This window comes from Nerophis ophidion, linkage group LG10, assembly GCF_033978795.1.
Source record: "Nerophis ophidion isolate RoL-2023_Sa linkage group LG10, RoL_Noph_v1.0, whole genome shotgun sequence".
In the NCBI taxonomy this organism is placed as follows: Eukaryota; Metazoa; Chordata; class Actinopteri; order Syngnathiformes; family Syngnathidae; genus Nerophis; species Nerophis ophidion.
The window spans coordinates 42,793,655-42,808,834 of record NC_084620.1 but is presented as its reverse complement, the minus strand read 5'-3'; the positions used below and the strand labels follow the sequence as shown (position 1 = coordinate 42,808,834).

Genomic DNA, 15,180 nt, shown 5'->3' with positions numbered 1-15,180 from the left:
GACCAGAATGGAGGCCAGCAGGAGTGGCATGTGGCGGCGAGGAGAGGCGTGACGCACGCGGAGCGGCAGGACAGCAATCGGAGTCAGGTGCGTAGGACACAGACCTGCTCACAATCTGCGCATCTGCTCCTAGACTTTAGAGAGGCGAAGGGGGCACGAGCGAGAGAGAAAGAGGAGGAAACCACGGCAACCCGACAACGAGCACAACACCAGAGCACGGCAAGATGAGTCCCCGCCACAGACGCAGCAGGCGAGCACCGAAAGGTGCAGCGCGACCAGGAAGCAGGACCGGCGCACTAGAAATGGGCGCGCCCGACTGGCCCGCAGAAAGGTTGTGCGAACAAATAAAAGTAAATCAAACCTGCTACGGCGCGTTGTGTGTCAGGTGTCCTCGCAACCCACACGGTGACGGCTGGGAGTCCATCACACGCACCTTCTTACATACATTACATACTGTCATGGGAGCAACGTCATACGCTCCCGCGGAGCAGAGAGATAGCATGGGTAACATTAGCTGTGATGCTAACGGTGTGGTGCGGGTGGTAATACGAGCGAGAGAAGGTGCGAATCTGGTAACAAATGGAGGAAGAATTAATTCCCAAGAAAAACAACAGGGGGTCCATTATCTGCCGGTGGTTTGACTTAAAGTGGGAATATGTTGAACATTTATGCGGCAGAAACGTTGCTACAAAAAGTAACAGTACTGCTAATTTGTAACATCATTTCAAAAGTCACCCGCTAGAGAATGACGAGTGCTTCAACCTGTGCATGTCAACATCTCCGTTCGGTGCCACACCCACAAAATCCCAAAGCAACTATTTCCACATCAACGCCGTAGGACATATACTATATGATATGCAGCTCATTTTTATGTGACATTTATTGAAATATCTTGTGTGACATAATGCACAAAAGTGCACTTTGTTTTTAAGTATTGTAGTGGCATTCTGTACATAAAAGTGCACTTAAAGGCCTACTAAAACCCACTACTACGGCAGTCTGATAGTTTATATATCAATGATGAAATCTTAACATTGCAACACATGCCAATACGGCCTTTTTAGTTTACTAAATTGAAATTTTAAATTTTGCGCGAAGTATCCTGTTGAAAAAGTTGCCGTATGATGACGTGTATGATGACGCGTGCGCGTGACGTCAGGGATTGTAGCGGACATTTTTTTCCAGCCCGATTCCAGCTATAAGTAGTCTGCTTTAATCGCATGATTACACAGTTTTCTGGACATCTGTGTATCTGAATCTTTTGCAATTTGTTCAATTAATAATGGAGACGTCAAAGAAGAAATATGTAGGTGGGAAGCGGTGTATTGCGGCTGCCTTTAGCAACACAAACACAGCCGGTGTTTCCGTCTTTACATTTCCGAAGGTGAAGCTTTACTATGGAACAGAGCGGTCAAGCAAACATTGTTCCCCACCACATGTCAACCGGCAAGTTTCGGTGAGAAAATTGTGGTAATAAGTCGGCTCTTACCTTAGACATGAGCGGAGCTTGCGTCGTTCCTCGTGCACCTGTCAAAGAGGCAGCTGCGGACTCTCTTGCCTCCTCCGACCGGCCGCCCCCGAACGTGGGATGCTTCCACCGTGGAGGAGGAGGGGAAAAAGCTCAGCCCGGCCTGACCGGCTGCCTTCGCTTCGCCTCGTCGAGAAACGTGGCTTCCCTCAGAGGCACTGGCGGTCACCACACCCGTGGCCACACCCCTCCGACTTTCAGGTACGACAGTATAATCTCACTACAACACTAGTAACACGATAAGCAGATAAGGGATTTTTCCCAGAATTATCCTAGTAAATGTGTCTAAAAACATCGGAATTGCTCCCACTGCCCTGTCTTTTTTTTTTTTTTCCTAGTCTTTCATTCTCACTATCCTCATCCACAAATCTTTCATCCTGGCTCAAATTAATGGGAAAATCGTTGCTTTCTCGGTCCCAATCGCTCTCACTGCTGGTGGCCATGATTGTAAACAATGTGAGGATGTGAGGAGCTCCACAACCTGTGACGTCACGCGCACATCGTCTGCTACTTCCGGTACAGGCAAGACTTTTTTATTAGTGACCAAAAGTTGCGAACTTTATCGTCAATGTTCTCTACTAAATCCTTTCAGCAAAAATATGGCAATATCGCGAAATGATCAAGTATGACACATAGAATGAACCTGCTATCCTCGTTTGAATAAGAAAATCTCATTTCAGTAGGCCTTTAAATTTAGTATGTTTTGATATGTCATATTATTGACATCATGCACAAAAGTGCACGAATAGCTTCTTTTAAAATTTCTCTGACAATCTTGAACTTTCTGTTTTGAAATTACATGAATGTTTGTGCCACTGCTTAATAACTGTTTAATAAATACAGTTTTGGTAAATTGACTTTGTTGTGAATTCCCTCTCTGCATGAAAGTTTGAAATGAGCATATAGTAAGGAAGTTTGAACAATAATGTTTTAATGTCGAAACATAGAATCATCACACTGCTGTGATTATATGCATCAAGTGTTAATTGAAGGCTAAAGCAAAATATTGCGATATATATGTGTATCCTGACATAGCCTAAACATATTGAGGTATTAATAAAAGGCCATATCGCCCAGCCCTAAATACAGTGCATCCGGAAGGTATTCACAGCACTTCTCTTTTTCCACATTTTGATATGTTACAGCCTTATTTGAATTGGAACACATTCCTTTTTGCACTCAAAATTCTACACACAATACATATGCACAATGTGAAAAAGTGTTTATTTTTAGAATGTTTTGCAAATGTATTAAAAAATTATTAAAAAATAAAAAAGCATGTACATAAGTATCCACAGCCAATGTCATGAAGCTCAAACGTGAGATAAGCTGCATCCTGTCTTACTAAAGGAACATCATCAATAGGATTGTCTCAAGACACAAATCTGGGGAAATGTACAGAAAAAATATCTGCTGCCTTGAAAGTCCCAATGAGCACAGTGGCCTCCATCATTTGTACATGTAAGAAGTGTGGAACCACCAGGACTTTTCATAGAGCTGGCCGGCCTTAAACTGAGCGGTTAGTGGAGAAGGGTCGTAGTCAGGGAGGTGACCAAGAACTTGCTGTCAAAGGTGCATCATTTTTTTCCAAGATGGTGCCGCTGTAGTGGCTGCTGTTGGCAGGAGCTCTGTGCTCTTGTGTCATCCTTTTGTGTTTCCCTCTTGTTTTCATGTGTTATTATATATACAGTGGGGCAAAAAAGTATTTAGTCAGCCACCGATTGTGCAAGTTCTCCCACTTAAAATGATGACAGAGGCAGGGGCGCCAAAAAGGGGGGGTAAAGGAGACGGATTCTAGGGGCCCATGATGGAGGGGGGCCCAGAGAGGCCCCTAATGATGATGAAATTATAATACAGAGGGCCCTGAAAAGATTCTTTTCATGGAGCCCAAAATCCCTAGCGGCGCCCCTGGACAGAGGTCTGTAATTTTCATCATAGGTACACTTCAACTGTGAGAGTCAGAATGTGGAAGAAAAAAAAATCGAGGAATTCACATTGTAGGAATTTTAAAGAATTTATTTGTAAATTATGGTGGAAAATAAGTATTTGGTCAACCATTCAAAGCTCTCACTGATGGAAGGATGTTTTGGCTCAAAATCTCACGATTCTTTCCTTAACATGGATCAATCGTCCTGTCCCCTTAGCAGAAAAACAGCCCCAAAGCATGATGTTTCCAGCCCCATGCTTCACAGTAGGTATGGTGTTCTTGGGATGCAACTCCGTATTCTTCTTCCTCCAAACACGACGAGTTGAATTTATACCAAAAAGTTCTATTTTGGTTTCATCTGACCACATGACATTCTCCAGCTCCTCTGCTGTATCATCCATGTATCCATTTTGGTATAAACTCAACTTGTCGTGTTTGGAGGAAGAAGAATACGGAGTTGCATCCCAAGAACACCATACCTACTGTGAAGCATGGGGGTGGAAACATCATGCTTTGGGGCTGTTTTTCTGCTAAGGGGACAGGACGATTGATCCGTGTTAAGGAAAGAATGAATGGGGCCATGTATTGTGAGATTTTGAGCCAAAACCTCCTTCCATCAGTGAGAGCTTTGAATGGTTGACCGAATACTTATTTTCCACCATAATTTACAAATAAATTATTTAAAATTCTTACAATGTGAATTCCTAGATTTTTTTTCACATTCTGTCTCTCACAGTTGAAGTGTACCTATGAAGAAAATTACAGACCTCTGTTATCATGGGGGCGGTATAGCTCGGTTGGTAGAGCGGCCGTGCCAGCAACTTGAGGGTTGCAGGTTCAATTCCCGCTTCCGCCATCCTAGTCACTGCTGTTGTGTCCTTGGGCAAGACACTTTACCCACTTGCTCCCAGTGCCACCCACACTGGTTTAAATGTAACTTAGATATTGGGTTTCACTATGTAAAGCGCTTTGAGTCACTAGAGAAAAGCGCTATATAAATGTAATTCACTTCACTTCACTTATCATTTTAAGTGGGAGAACTTACACAATCGGTGGATGACTAAATACTTTTCTGCCCCACTGTGTGTGTGTGTGTGTGTGTGTATATATATATATACATATATATATATATACATATATATATATATATATATACACATATATATATATATATATATATATATATATATATATATATATATATATATATATATATATATATAAAATTAGTTTTTTGCCTTTTGGTCCGGGACCCTTTGGGACTGTGTGACAAGGGGTGGCACTTTTGTGACCTCTGCGGTGCTTTTCGTGGACTTCTGGATCTGCCTCCCGGGAACCTTTTGGCCATGGAGACCAGCTGCTGGGTCTATGCTACACCAGAGTCAGTTCGGAAAGACTGGAGAAGATGCGGATGAAGAGACAGGACCACGGAGCTGGCACTGAGCGCCGGGACGGACAAGCTTCACAGTGTCTTGGCTGAATGAGCAGGTATCGAACACCTCAGTCTTCTTGGACGTATCCTCGCTCATCCATGCGGACTGGACACTGGCCGAGAGTTGGTTGGCGGCTGAGAGTGGAGTCGGCTCTCTTGGTTGCTTTGTTGGGTCTGCTCCTGTCTCTGGCCATACCCTCTCCACACCAGCAGACGATGGCGTGGAACACCGCAGAGGCCACCACAGTGTATATTTTTCTTTTACTTTTTATTCATAGCTGCTTTAATGTCTTTCATGTCCTTTGTTTCCCTCTTACACACATGTAAGAGGGATGTGTAGTATGGCTATGAGTTGTTGTTTTTTTTCCCTTGGCCTCAGTCTGAACCCCCACTCCAGAGGCCCAGGCTTAGACTGATTTTTTCATTTTATTTTATTTTAATCTTTTATTTTTTTCCCCCCATTCCGCCGCCCCCCGTTTACCTGCATCTCACCTTTTTTTGTAAGGGGCGCCGGAAGTCGGCAGACCCGTCAGCAGTCCTGTTCTGTCTCCTTGTAATGTTTGTCTGATCTTGAATGGGATTGTGCTGAAAATGTTAATTTCCTGAAGGAATAAATAAAGTACTATCTATCAATCTATCAATCAACAGTATTGTATTGAGCAAAGGCTGTGAATACTTGTGTTCATGTGATTTTTATTTTTTTTATTAATACTCTCTGTCAATATGTGCCACTCGATTGGTTCTCCCCTGAAGTCAGCTGTAATAGGCTCCAGCCTACCTGTGAACTTCGAACTTCTGTCTTGGGTAGGACACGTCACCCTAGCTCATGATGGGTTGTGTTTTGCACCTTACATAGCAGCTTCTGCCATCAGTGTGTGAACGGGTGAATAAGACATATAATGTAAAGCGCTTTGGGTATCATTTCAGGTAGGGCTGCGAATCTTTGGGTGTCCCACGATTCAATATCGATTCTTGGGGTCACGATTCGATCATAAATAAATGTTTTTGATTCAACTCGATTCTCTATTGAAAAACTATATTTTTCGATTCAAAACGATTCTCTATTCATTCAATACGTAGGATTTCAGCGGGATCTACCCCAGTCTAGGTCCGAGAGGTCCAGTGATTACAGTTAAGAGCTACTGTGCTAGCTCTAGTCATAGCTTCCCCCACGTTTAGCTTTGTCTCTCTGTATAGTGAAGGTACAACATTGTCTGTAAAAACCAACGTGATGGGATGACATACCGTGGCTCAATAGTTTTGATCATGAACCTGAAGACTTTTCTCCCCACTGTGCAGGTCTTGTGCAATGAAACAGGCGATGGATCTGGTTATCGTCTTTACCCGTTCAGAACTGCGTGGTAATTTTGTAAACTGGTGAAGTGTGTGTTGATGAGCTGCCGGTGTTGTTAGTGGATGATCCTTTTCCCCTTTTTACCCTAGGTGGTGTTTGTCCAAGTGAGCCTGGGTATTTGAAGTATACCCAAAATACTAAGTTTGTATTTAATTTTAGCGTTGCAAAGTATGCAAATTGTCTGTCCAAGTGAACGTGGGTATTTGAAGTATTTCCAAAATACTTAACCTTAGCGTTGCAAAGTCTGAAAATTGCATGAGTTATGTCAAGCCCTTTCTTGCCACGGTAAAATCCAAAGTGACTCCAAATGTTTGTTTTCAATGTCCGCTGAGGCGGTTGTATTTCTTGTTTAGGCTGCTCCGTTTCTTTTTCTTCTACCTGCATTTTAGCAGCACCACAACAACACTACAGTCCCCTTAGCAATACCTACGGTAGTCCAGAAGGTACATACACATTGCCAGGTGCGGGGGAAGAAAATCGATTTTTGAAAAATGAGAATCGATACAACGTGGGAATGGAGATTTGAATTCGAATCAATTTTTTTCCCACACCCCTAATTCCAGGTATAGTAAAGTGCTATGTAAATACAGACCATTTAACATTTAATGAGGATAAGCGATACAGGAAATGGATGGATTTCGAACAATTGACATATTATAAGTATTGTTTTTTTTAGTCGCACTATTTACCTGACAGTCTAAAGTAATATATTTTCTCATTTATTATTGATACCAACACTTAATACAACTTAAAATATTGGTAATTATCTAATAACATATTTCATTATATGATCTGTGAACTTTAAGTATTTTTTTGTCACCTCTTAAATATATTTAGAATAGTTTAGGTAGCAATGTACAGTGCAGCATGTCTTTTATATTATGGTTAAATGTATTAATAAAATATTTGTAATTCTTATTTATACAGTATATATTACTTTATTATTTTTTCAGAAAAATCATCAGTTTTTTGATGTTTGGGTCTATATACAGTAGAACAACTTAATGGATGTTGCTATATGCTAACATAATATTAGTTGCTTTTGCCTAAGCGACATACCTGCAGTAGGCGTGCTCCCCGAGGCCCCTGAGGGGAGCTGCCTGCACGGTGCCCACGTGAAGCTCATTGTAGAGCAGGTCTGAGTTCCACGGCAGACATTGGGTGCCGGACACCGTGGAAGACACCATGCCCCTGTAGTTTGTACCTCGACTGCTGTAGCACTCGCTATCGGGCTCTGTAATTACAAACAACGTTTCCATATGAGTTGGGAAATTGTGTTAAATGTAAATATAAACAGAATACAATGATTTGCAAATCATTGTCAACCCATATTCAGTTGAATATGCTACAAAGACAACATATTTGATGTTCAAACTGATAAAAAAATTTTTTTACAAATAATCATTAACTTTAGAATTTGATGCCAGCAACACGTGACAGAGAAGTTGGGAAAGGTGGCAATAAATACTGATAAAGTTGAGGAATGCTCATCAAACACTTATTTGGAACATCCCACTGGTGTGCAGGCTAATTGAGAACAGTTGGGTGCCATGATTGGGTATTAAAACAGCTTCCATGAAATGCTAAGTAATTCACAAACAAGGATGGGGCGACGGTCACAACTTTGTAAGCAAATTGTCGAACAGTTTTAGAACAACATTTCTCAACGAGCTATTGCAAGGAATTTAGGGATTTTACCATCTACGGTCCATAAAATCATCAAAAGGTTCAGAGAATCTGGAGAAATCACTGCACGTAAGCAATGATATTACGGACCTTTGATCTCTCAGGCGGTACTACATAGAAAACCGACAGTGTGTAAAGGATATCACCACATGAGCTCAGAAACACTTCATAAAACCACTGTCAGTAACTACAGTTGGTCGCTACATCTGTAAGTGCAAGATAAAACTCTACTATGCAAAGCCAAACCCATTTACCAACAACACCATGAAATGCCGCCGGCTTTGCTAGGCCGAAGCTCATCTAAGATGAACTGATGCAAAGTGGAAAGGTGTTCTGTGGTCTGACGAGTCCACATTTCAAATTATATTTGGAAACAGAGGACGTGGTGTCCTCCAGAACAAAGAGGAAAATAATCTTCCGGATTGTTCTAGGCGCAAAGTTCAAAAACCAGCATCTGTGATGGTATGGGGGTGCATTAGTGCCCAAGGCCTGGGTAACTTATACATCTGTGAAGGCACTATTAATGCTGAAAGGTCCCTACAGGTTTTGGAGCAACATACTGTATGTTGTCATCCAAGCAACGTTATCATGGACGCCCCTGCTTATTTCAGCAAGACAACGCCAAGCCACGTGTTACAACAGCGTGGTTTCGTAGTAAAAGAGTGCGGGTACTTTCTTGGCCCACCTGCAGTCCAGACCTGTCTCCCATTGAAAATGTGTGGCGCATTATGAAGTGTAAAATACGACAGCGGAGATCCCGGATTGTTGAATGACTGAAGCTCTACATAAAACAAGAATGGGAAAGAATTCCACTTTCAAAGCTTCAACAATTAGTTTCCTCAGTTCCCAAACGTTTATTGAGTGTTGTTAAAAGAAAAGGTGGTGTAATACAGTGGTGAACATGCCCTTTCCCAACTTATTTGGCACGTGTTGCAGCCATGAAATTCTAAGTTAATTATTATTTGCAAAAAAAATTAAGTTTATGAGTTTGAACATCAAATATGTTATCTTTGTAGTGCATTCAATTGAATATAAGTTGAAAAGGATTTGCAAATCATTGTACTCAGTTTATATTTACATTTAACACAATTTCCCAACTCATATGGAAACAGGGTTCGTACAGTTTGTACAAAAAAAACCTCATTGCTTGACAATCCCAAGCAAACCTTTTTTCTTGGGATTGTCAACATATGTTGCTTTTTAACATTACGAGTCTAAAACCAAAAAAAGCGCCATCATTTCTGATTTAAAAGTTGTTACTTTTTACCTACGCTTTGAAACATGTGCTTCATACACTGCTGCGGCTAATTCATGGTTTTATCCAGGTATATGAGCACCACATGTCATATTCATGAATCTGAAAAGTTGCAAATGTTAGACAGTGACCAAGTCTTTGTAAAATTAATGTAATCAGATGTCCGGCAACAATTGTTTTTACTCACCAAAGCTACAGAGCGGTCCGCTGTAGCTCTTTCGGCAGTTACACACTTCCTTGCCGGTGGCTATGATCATCCGGCACGTTCCATCATTCTGACACGGGTTGGAGCGGCACGCTGGAAACAAAGGTGCTTTAGCGTAAAACCGCTGCTCACGGTTACATTTTTAAAATTAAAAAAGAAAGAACAACACCGGCTAGCTTATTTTACCATGGGTGGTTTAACAGAACTTATGTTTTTTTAAATGTTTTTATTTTTCACAATTACTAATTATATCGAATAAAAATGCTCATTGGTCTGAAGAATTTGTTTGCCGTTCATGCTCGTTAATTATAGCTGACTCGTCCACACGTGCATGCAAGTAGCGTGTGCACACAAAAACAGTCCAAAAGAAGCAACTAACAATTTGAAGTCATGTTGTTGTTACAATACAACTTACATGCAATGATAGCTAACGTTAGTAATCGAAATCACTATCATTAGCTAACAAAGAATGTTAATGAACATGCACGAGTTAGATATGGGCATAGTTACATCATTATATGCTGAAAGCCATAAAAGGTTAGATTATAATGCTTACAACACATGGAAAGGGACGATTATTCTAAACACCTAGCACTAGTCAACATTATTTGAGATCACAACATGGTCCAAAAATCGGTAAGAAGCTTTTTAAACAGCAGGAAGCAATATATGAAGCTAGGCAAACACACGTCTACAAAGCTAAATACACCCCGTGGCATACCACAGGGATGAATAGTGTGACAAAAATTGTTCATCCATCCATCCATTTTCTACCGCTTATTCCCTTTTGGGGTCGCGGGGGGCGCTGGCGCCTATCTCAGCTACAATCGGGCGGAAGGCGGGGTACACCCTGGACAAGTCGCCACCTCATCGCAGGGCCAACACAGATATACAGACAACATTCACACTCACATTCTCACACTGGGGCCAATTTTAGTGTTGCCAATCAACCTATCCCCAGGTGCATGTTCAATCTCTACATAAATGATAAATTCGTAAAGTTACGAAGGACTTAAAGTTAGCCTCATCACAGGGCCAAAAAAGATAGACAAGACAACATTCACACTCACATTCACACACTAGGGCCAATTTAGTGTTGCCAATCAACCTATCCCCAGGCGCATGTGTTTGGAGGAAGCCGGAGTATCCGGAGGGAAACCCCGCAGTCACTGGGAGGACATGCAAACTCCACACAGAAAGATTCCGAGCCCGGGATTGAACCCAGGATTACTCAGGACCTTCGTATTGTGAAGCACATGCACTAAACCCTGTTCCACCGTGCCCGTATTATATATATATATATATATATATACACACGGTGGGGCATAAAAGTATTTAGTCAGCCACCGATTGTGCAAGTTCTCCCACTTAAAATGATGACAGAGGTCTGTAATTTTCATCATAGGTACACTTCAACTGTGAGAGACAATGTGAAAAAAAATCCAGGAATTCACATTGTAGGAATTTTAAAGAATGTATTTGTAAATTATGGTGGAAAATAAGTATTTGGTCAATAACAAAAATTCAACTCAATACTTTGTAATATAACCATTGTTGGCAATAACAGAGGTCAAACGATTACTATAGGTCTTTACCAGGTTTGCACACACAGTAGCTGGTATTTTGGCCCATTCCTCTATGCAGATCTTCTCGAAAGAATTGATGTTTTGGGGCCATCGCAGAGCAACACGGACTTACAACTCCCTCCACAGATTTTCTGTGGGGTTGAAGTCTTGAGACTGGCGAGGCCACTCCAGGACTTTCAATTGCTTCTTACGGAGCCACTCCTTTGTTGCCCGGGCGGTGTGTTTGGGATCATTGTCATGCTGGAAGACCCAGGCACGTTTCATCTTCAAAGCTCTCACTAATGGAAGGAGGTTTTGGCTCAAAATCTCACAATACATTCACAGCCCCATTCATTCTTTCCTTAACAGGGATCAGTCGTCCTGTCCAATTAGCAGAAAAACAGCCCCAAAGCATTATGTTTCCACCCCCATGCTTTACAGTAAGTGTGGTGTTCTTGGGATGCAACTCAGTATTCTTCTTCCTCCAAACACGACGAGTTGAGTTTATACCAAAAAGTTACATTTTGGTTTCATCTGCCCACATGACATTCTCCCAATCCTCTGCTGTATCATTCATGTGCTCTCTGGCAAACTTCCGACGGGCCTGGATATGCACTGGCTTAAGCAGGGGACACGTCTGGGACTGCAGGATTTGATTACCTGTCGGCGTAGTGTGTTACCAATGGTAACCTCTGTTACTTTGGTCCCAGCTCTCTGCAGGTCATTCACCAGGTTCTCCTGTGTGGTTCTGGGATTTTTGCTCACCCATTCTCATGATCATTTTGACCCAACGGGATGAGATCTTGCGTGGAGCCCCAAATCGAGGGAGATTATTATTATGTCTTGTATGTCTTCCATTTTCTGATAATTGCTCCCACAGTTGATTTTTTTTCACACCAAGCTGCTTGCCTATTGTAGATTCACTCTTCCCAGTCTGGTGCAGGTCTACAATTCTTTTCCTGGTGTCCTTCGACAGCTCTTTGGTCTTGGCCATAGTGGAGTTTGGAGTCTGACTGTTTGAGGCTGTGGACAGGTGTCTTTTATACAGATAACGAGTTCAAACAGGTTCCATTAATTCAGGTAACGAGTGGAGGACAGAAGAGCTTCTTAAAGAAGAAGTTACATGTCTGTGAGAGCCAGAGATCTTCCTTGTTTGAAGTGACCAAATACTTATTTTCCACCATAATTTACAAATAATTTTTTTTAAATTCCTAGAATGTTAATTCCTGGATTTTTTTTTCACATTCTGTCTCCCACAGTTGAAGTGTACCTATGATGAAAATTACAGACCTCTGTCATCATTTTAAGTGGGCGAACTTGCACAATCGGTGGCTGACTAAATACTTTTTTGCCCCACTGTGTGTGTGTGTATATATATATATATATATATATATAGGTATGGATATATGCATAAATACATATATACATTTATATATATATTCTTTTTTTTTTTTTTTTTTTTCTTTTTTTTTTTTTTAGGGTTTCACGGTGGCAGAAGGGTTAGTGCATCTGCCTCACAATACGAAGGTCATGCAGTCCTGGGTTCAAATCCAGGCTCGGGATCTTTCTGTGTGGAGTTTGCATGTTCTCCCCGTGAATGCGTGGGTTCCCTCCGGGTACTCCGGCTTCCTCCCACTTCCAAAAACATGCACCTGGGGATAGGTTGATTGGCAACACTAAAATTGGCCCTAGTGTGTGAATGTGAGTGTGAATGTTGTCTGTCTATCTGTGTTGGCCCTGCGATGAGGTGGCGACTTGTCCAGGGTGTACCCCGCCTTCCGCCCGATTGTAGCTGAGATAGGCACCAGCGCCCCCCGCGACCCCGAAAGAGAATAAGCGGTAGAAAATGGATGGATGGATATTCTTTTTTATATTCTTTGGTATTTATATTATTATTGTGTATGCACCTCAGGGGATCTGCTCCAATTTCGTTGTTCTCTGAACCTGTTCACTGTAGTAATGACAAAACTCTATTCTATAATAGTACTTGAGATCTTAAACTGTGCTAAAAATGGCAACATTTAGATTTTTCTGGGTGCAGAACACAGGCCAAGATTTTATGTGGATTGTGTTAAAATTGTGTGCATTGCTAACAGTACTTTGGATCTCAACATGGGACAAAAATGGTTCTCCTGCAAGCCATGAATGTTTTTGTGCGTAGAACACACATAGGTAACAATCTTATTTTGATCAAGATCACACTCACAGCACTTGAGATGTCCACAAAAATGCAGCACTAATACTAGTGTCGTACATTATCTTCACTCCCTCCCAATCCTAAAGGACTTGAGGGTGTGTTCCAGAGAATGTTTTAGTCACAGTGAGTCATATAATCTGTCTTTTTTTTTTTTTTTAATTATGCAAGATGATGCAAGATGCCATCAAAGACAGGGCGGCGGCCTGTTTAATAATCGCTGCTAGGAGGTGATTTTGGGAGGCGCCCACATTCTTTTAGTATTTTATAGGAAGTGTATAATTTGGTAACTAAGGCAAACACCAGAAAAAAAACTTACTAGTGTAACGGACTCGCTGACACTCGATTTGACCATGGATGCATGTGCACTGCTCTACGTTGCGAAGGTAAATGCGACCCCAAGACTCTCCCTCAACATAATAGTGCAGGTGTACAGTTTCATAGCACTTTTCTATAAAAAAGAACACAAAAACACAGAACAAGAGTGAAACATGAGCAGGGACGATAAAGCTTAAGGAAGTGCTGAATGCATAGGTCCTCTTCAAACTGAACTGTAGCTCTTTTAGCTTTTTTGCAGCTAAAATCAAGTTAGTTTTTTTTTAATTACCTCTCTGAAACAATAACTTTAAATTTAACTTAGCAACAAAAACGTCCTCCAGGCAAAAACATATGTGATTATATTATTCCAGCAGTATGCTGCAATTGTACACAAATTGTATATTCTGACGTGTACTCACTGTGCTCACAATTTTTTCCAGAGAACTTCTCGGGACACAGACACTCAAATGCTAGCTTGTGTGGGATGCAGGTGCCTCCGTTGTGACACGGCTTTTCCTTACATGGATTGATGATTCTTCGTGACGTGTGGACGGAGCCTGATACGTAAAATGCAACAGTTAAAATGTACACAGTTAAAGATGTAAAGATATGAACATTTCATATCATGAGGTATTGTGACCAAAATTATCAGTTTTTATTATCATAGTATTGTGAATGTACTCAAAAATTATACATTGTTTTGTGAATTACTTAGCATTTCATTGAAGCCGCTTTTATACCCAATCATGGCACCCACCTGTTCCCAATTAGCCTGCACAACTGTGGGATGTTCCAAATAAGTGTTTGATGAGCATTCCTCAACTTTATCAGTATTTATTGCCACCTTTTCCAACTTCTTTGTCACGTGTTGCTGGAATCAAATTCTAAAGTTAATGATTATTTGCAAAAAAAAAATGTTTATCAGTTTGAACATCAAATATGTTGTCTTTGTAGCATATTCAACTGAATATGGGTTGAAAAGGATTTGCAAATCATTGTATTCCGTTTGTATTTACATCTAACACAATTTCCCAACTCATATGGAAACGGGGTTTGTAAGATGGACTGATGCAAAGTGGAAAGGTGTTCTGTGGTCTGACGACTCCACATTTCAAATTATATTCGGAAACTGTGGACTTGGTGTCCTCCGGAACAAAGAGGAAAAAAAACATCTGGATTGTTATAGGCGCAAAGTTCAAAAGCCAGCATATCTGTGATGGTATGGGGGTGTATTAGTGCCCAAGGCATGGGTAACTTACACATCTGTGAAGGCACCATTAATGCTGAAAGGTCCATACAGGTTTTGGAGCAACATATGTTGTCATCCAAGCAACGTTATCATGTACGCACCTGCTTATTTCAGCAAAACAATGCCAAGTCACGTGTTATAACAGCGTGGCTTCGTAGTAAAAGAGTGCAGGTACTTTCCTGGCCCGCATGCAGTCCAGACATGTCTCCAATCGAAAATGTGTGGCGCATTATGAAGCGTAAAATACGACAACAAGACCCCGGACTGTTAAACAACTTAAGCTGTACATCAAGCAAGAATAGTAAAGAATTCCACTTTCAAAACTTCAACAATTAGTTTCCTCAGTTCCCAAACGTTTAATGAGTGTTGTTAAAAGAAAATGTGATGTAACAGGGGTGAACATGCCGTTTCCCAACTACTTTGGCACGTGTTGCAGCCATGAAATTCTAAGTTAATTATTATTTGCA

At 41.2% G+C, this 15,180-nt stretch overlaps 1 protein-coding gene and 1 long non-coding RNA gene across 6 annotated transcripts in view; one reads left to right on the top strand and one right to left on the bottom strand.

Annotated features, from left to right (window-relative positions):
- Nucleotides 1-15,180, bottom strand: part of LOC133560851 (hepatocyte growth factor activator) — a 50,060-nt gene that overhangs the window by 20,153 nt on the left and 14,727 nt on the right. For all 4 annotated transcript variants that reach the window (XM_061913841.1, XM_061913842.1, XM_061913844.1 and 1 more), the window contains 4 exons: nucleotides 13,884-14,021; nucleotides 13,466-13,597; nucleotides 9,370-9,480; nucleotides 7,301-7,475 (listed from right to left, as the gene is read on the bottom strand). In XM_061913841.1, the coding sequence (XP_061769825.1) occupies nucleotides 7,301-7,475; nucleotides 9,370-9,480; nucleotides 13,466-13,597; nucleotides 13,884-14,021 (556 nt within the window). The remainder of the gene's footprint in view (nucleotides 1-7,300; nucleotides 7,476-9,369; nucleotides 9,481-13,465; nucleotides 13,598-13,883; nucleotides 14,022-15,180) is intronic.
- The window catches only part of LOC133560853 (uncharacterized), a 2,654-nt gene continuing 777 nt past the window's right edge, over nucleotides 13,304-15,180 (top strand). The window contains exons 1-2 of one of the 2 annotated variants that reach the window (XR_009808534.1): nucleotides 13,304-13,532; nucleotides 13,905-14,049. This is a non-coding gene — a long non-coding RNA (uncharacterized LOC133560853). Of the gene's footprint in view, nucleotides 13,533-13,904 lie in introns of both variants that reach the window. The other variant, XR_009808533.1, reaches the window with a different exon arrangement.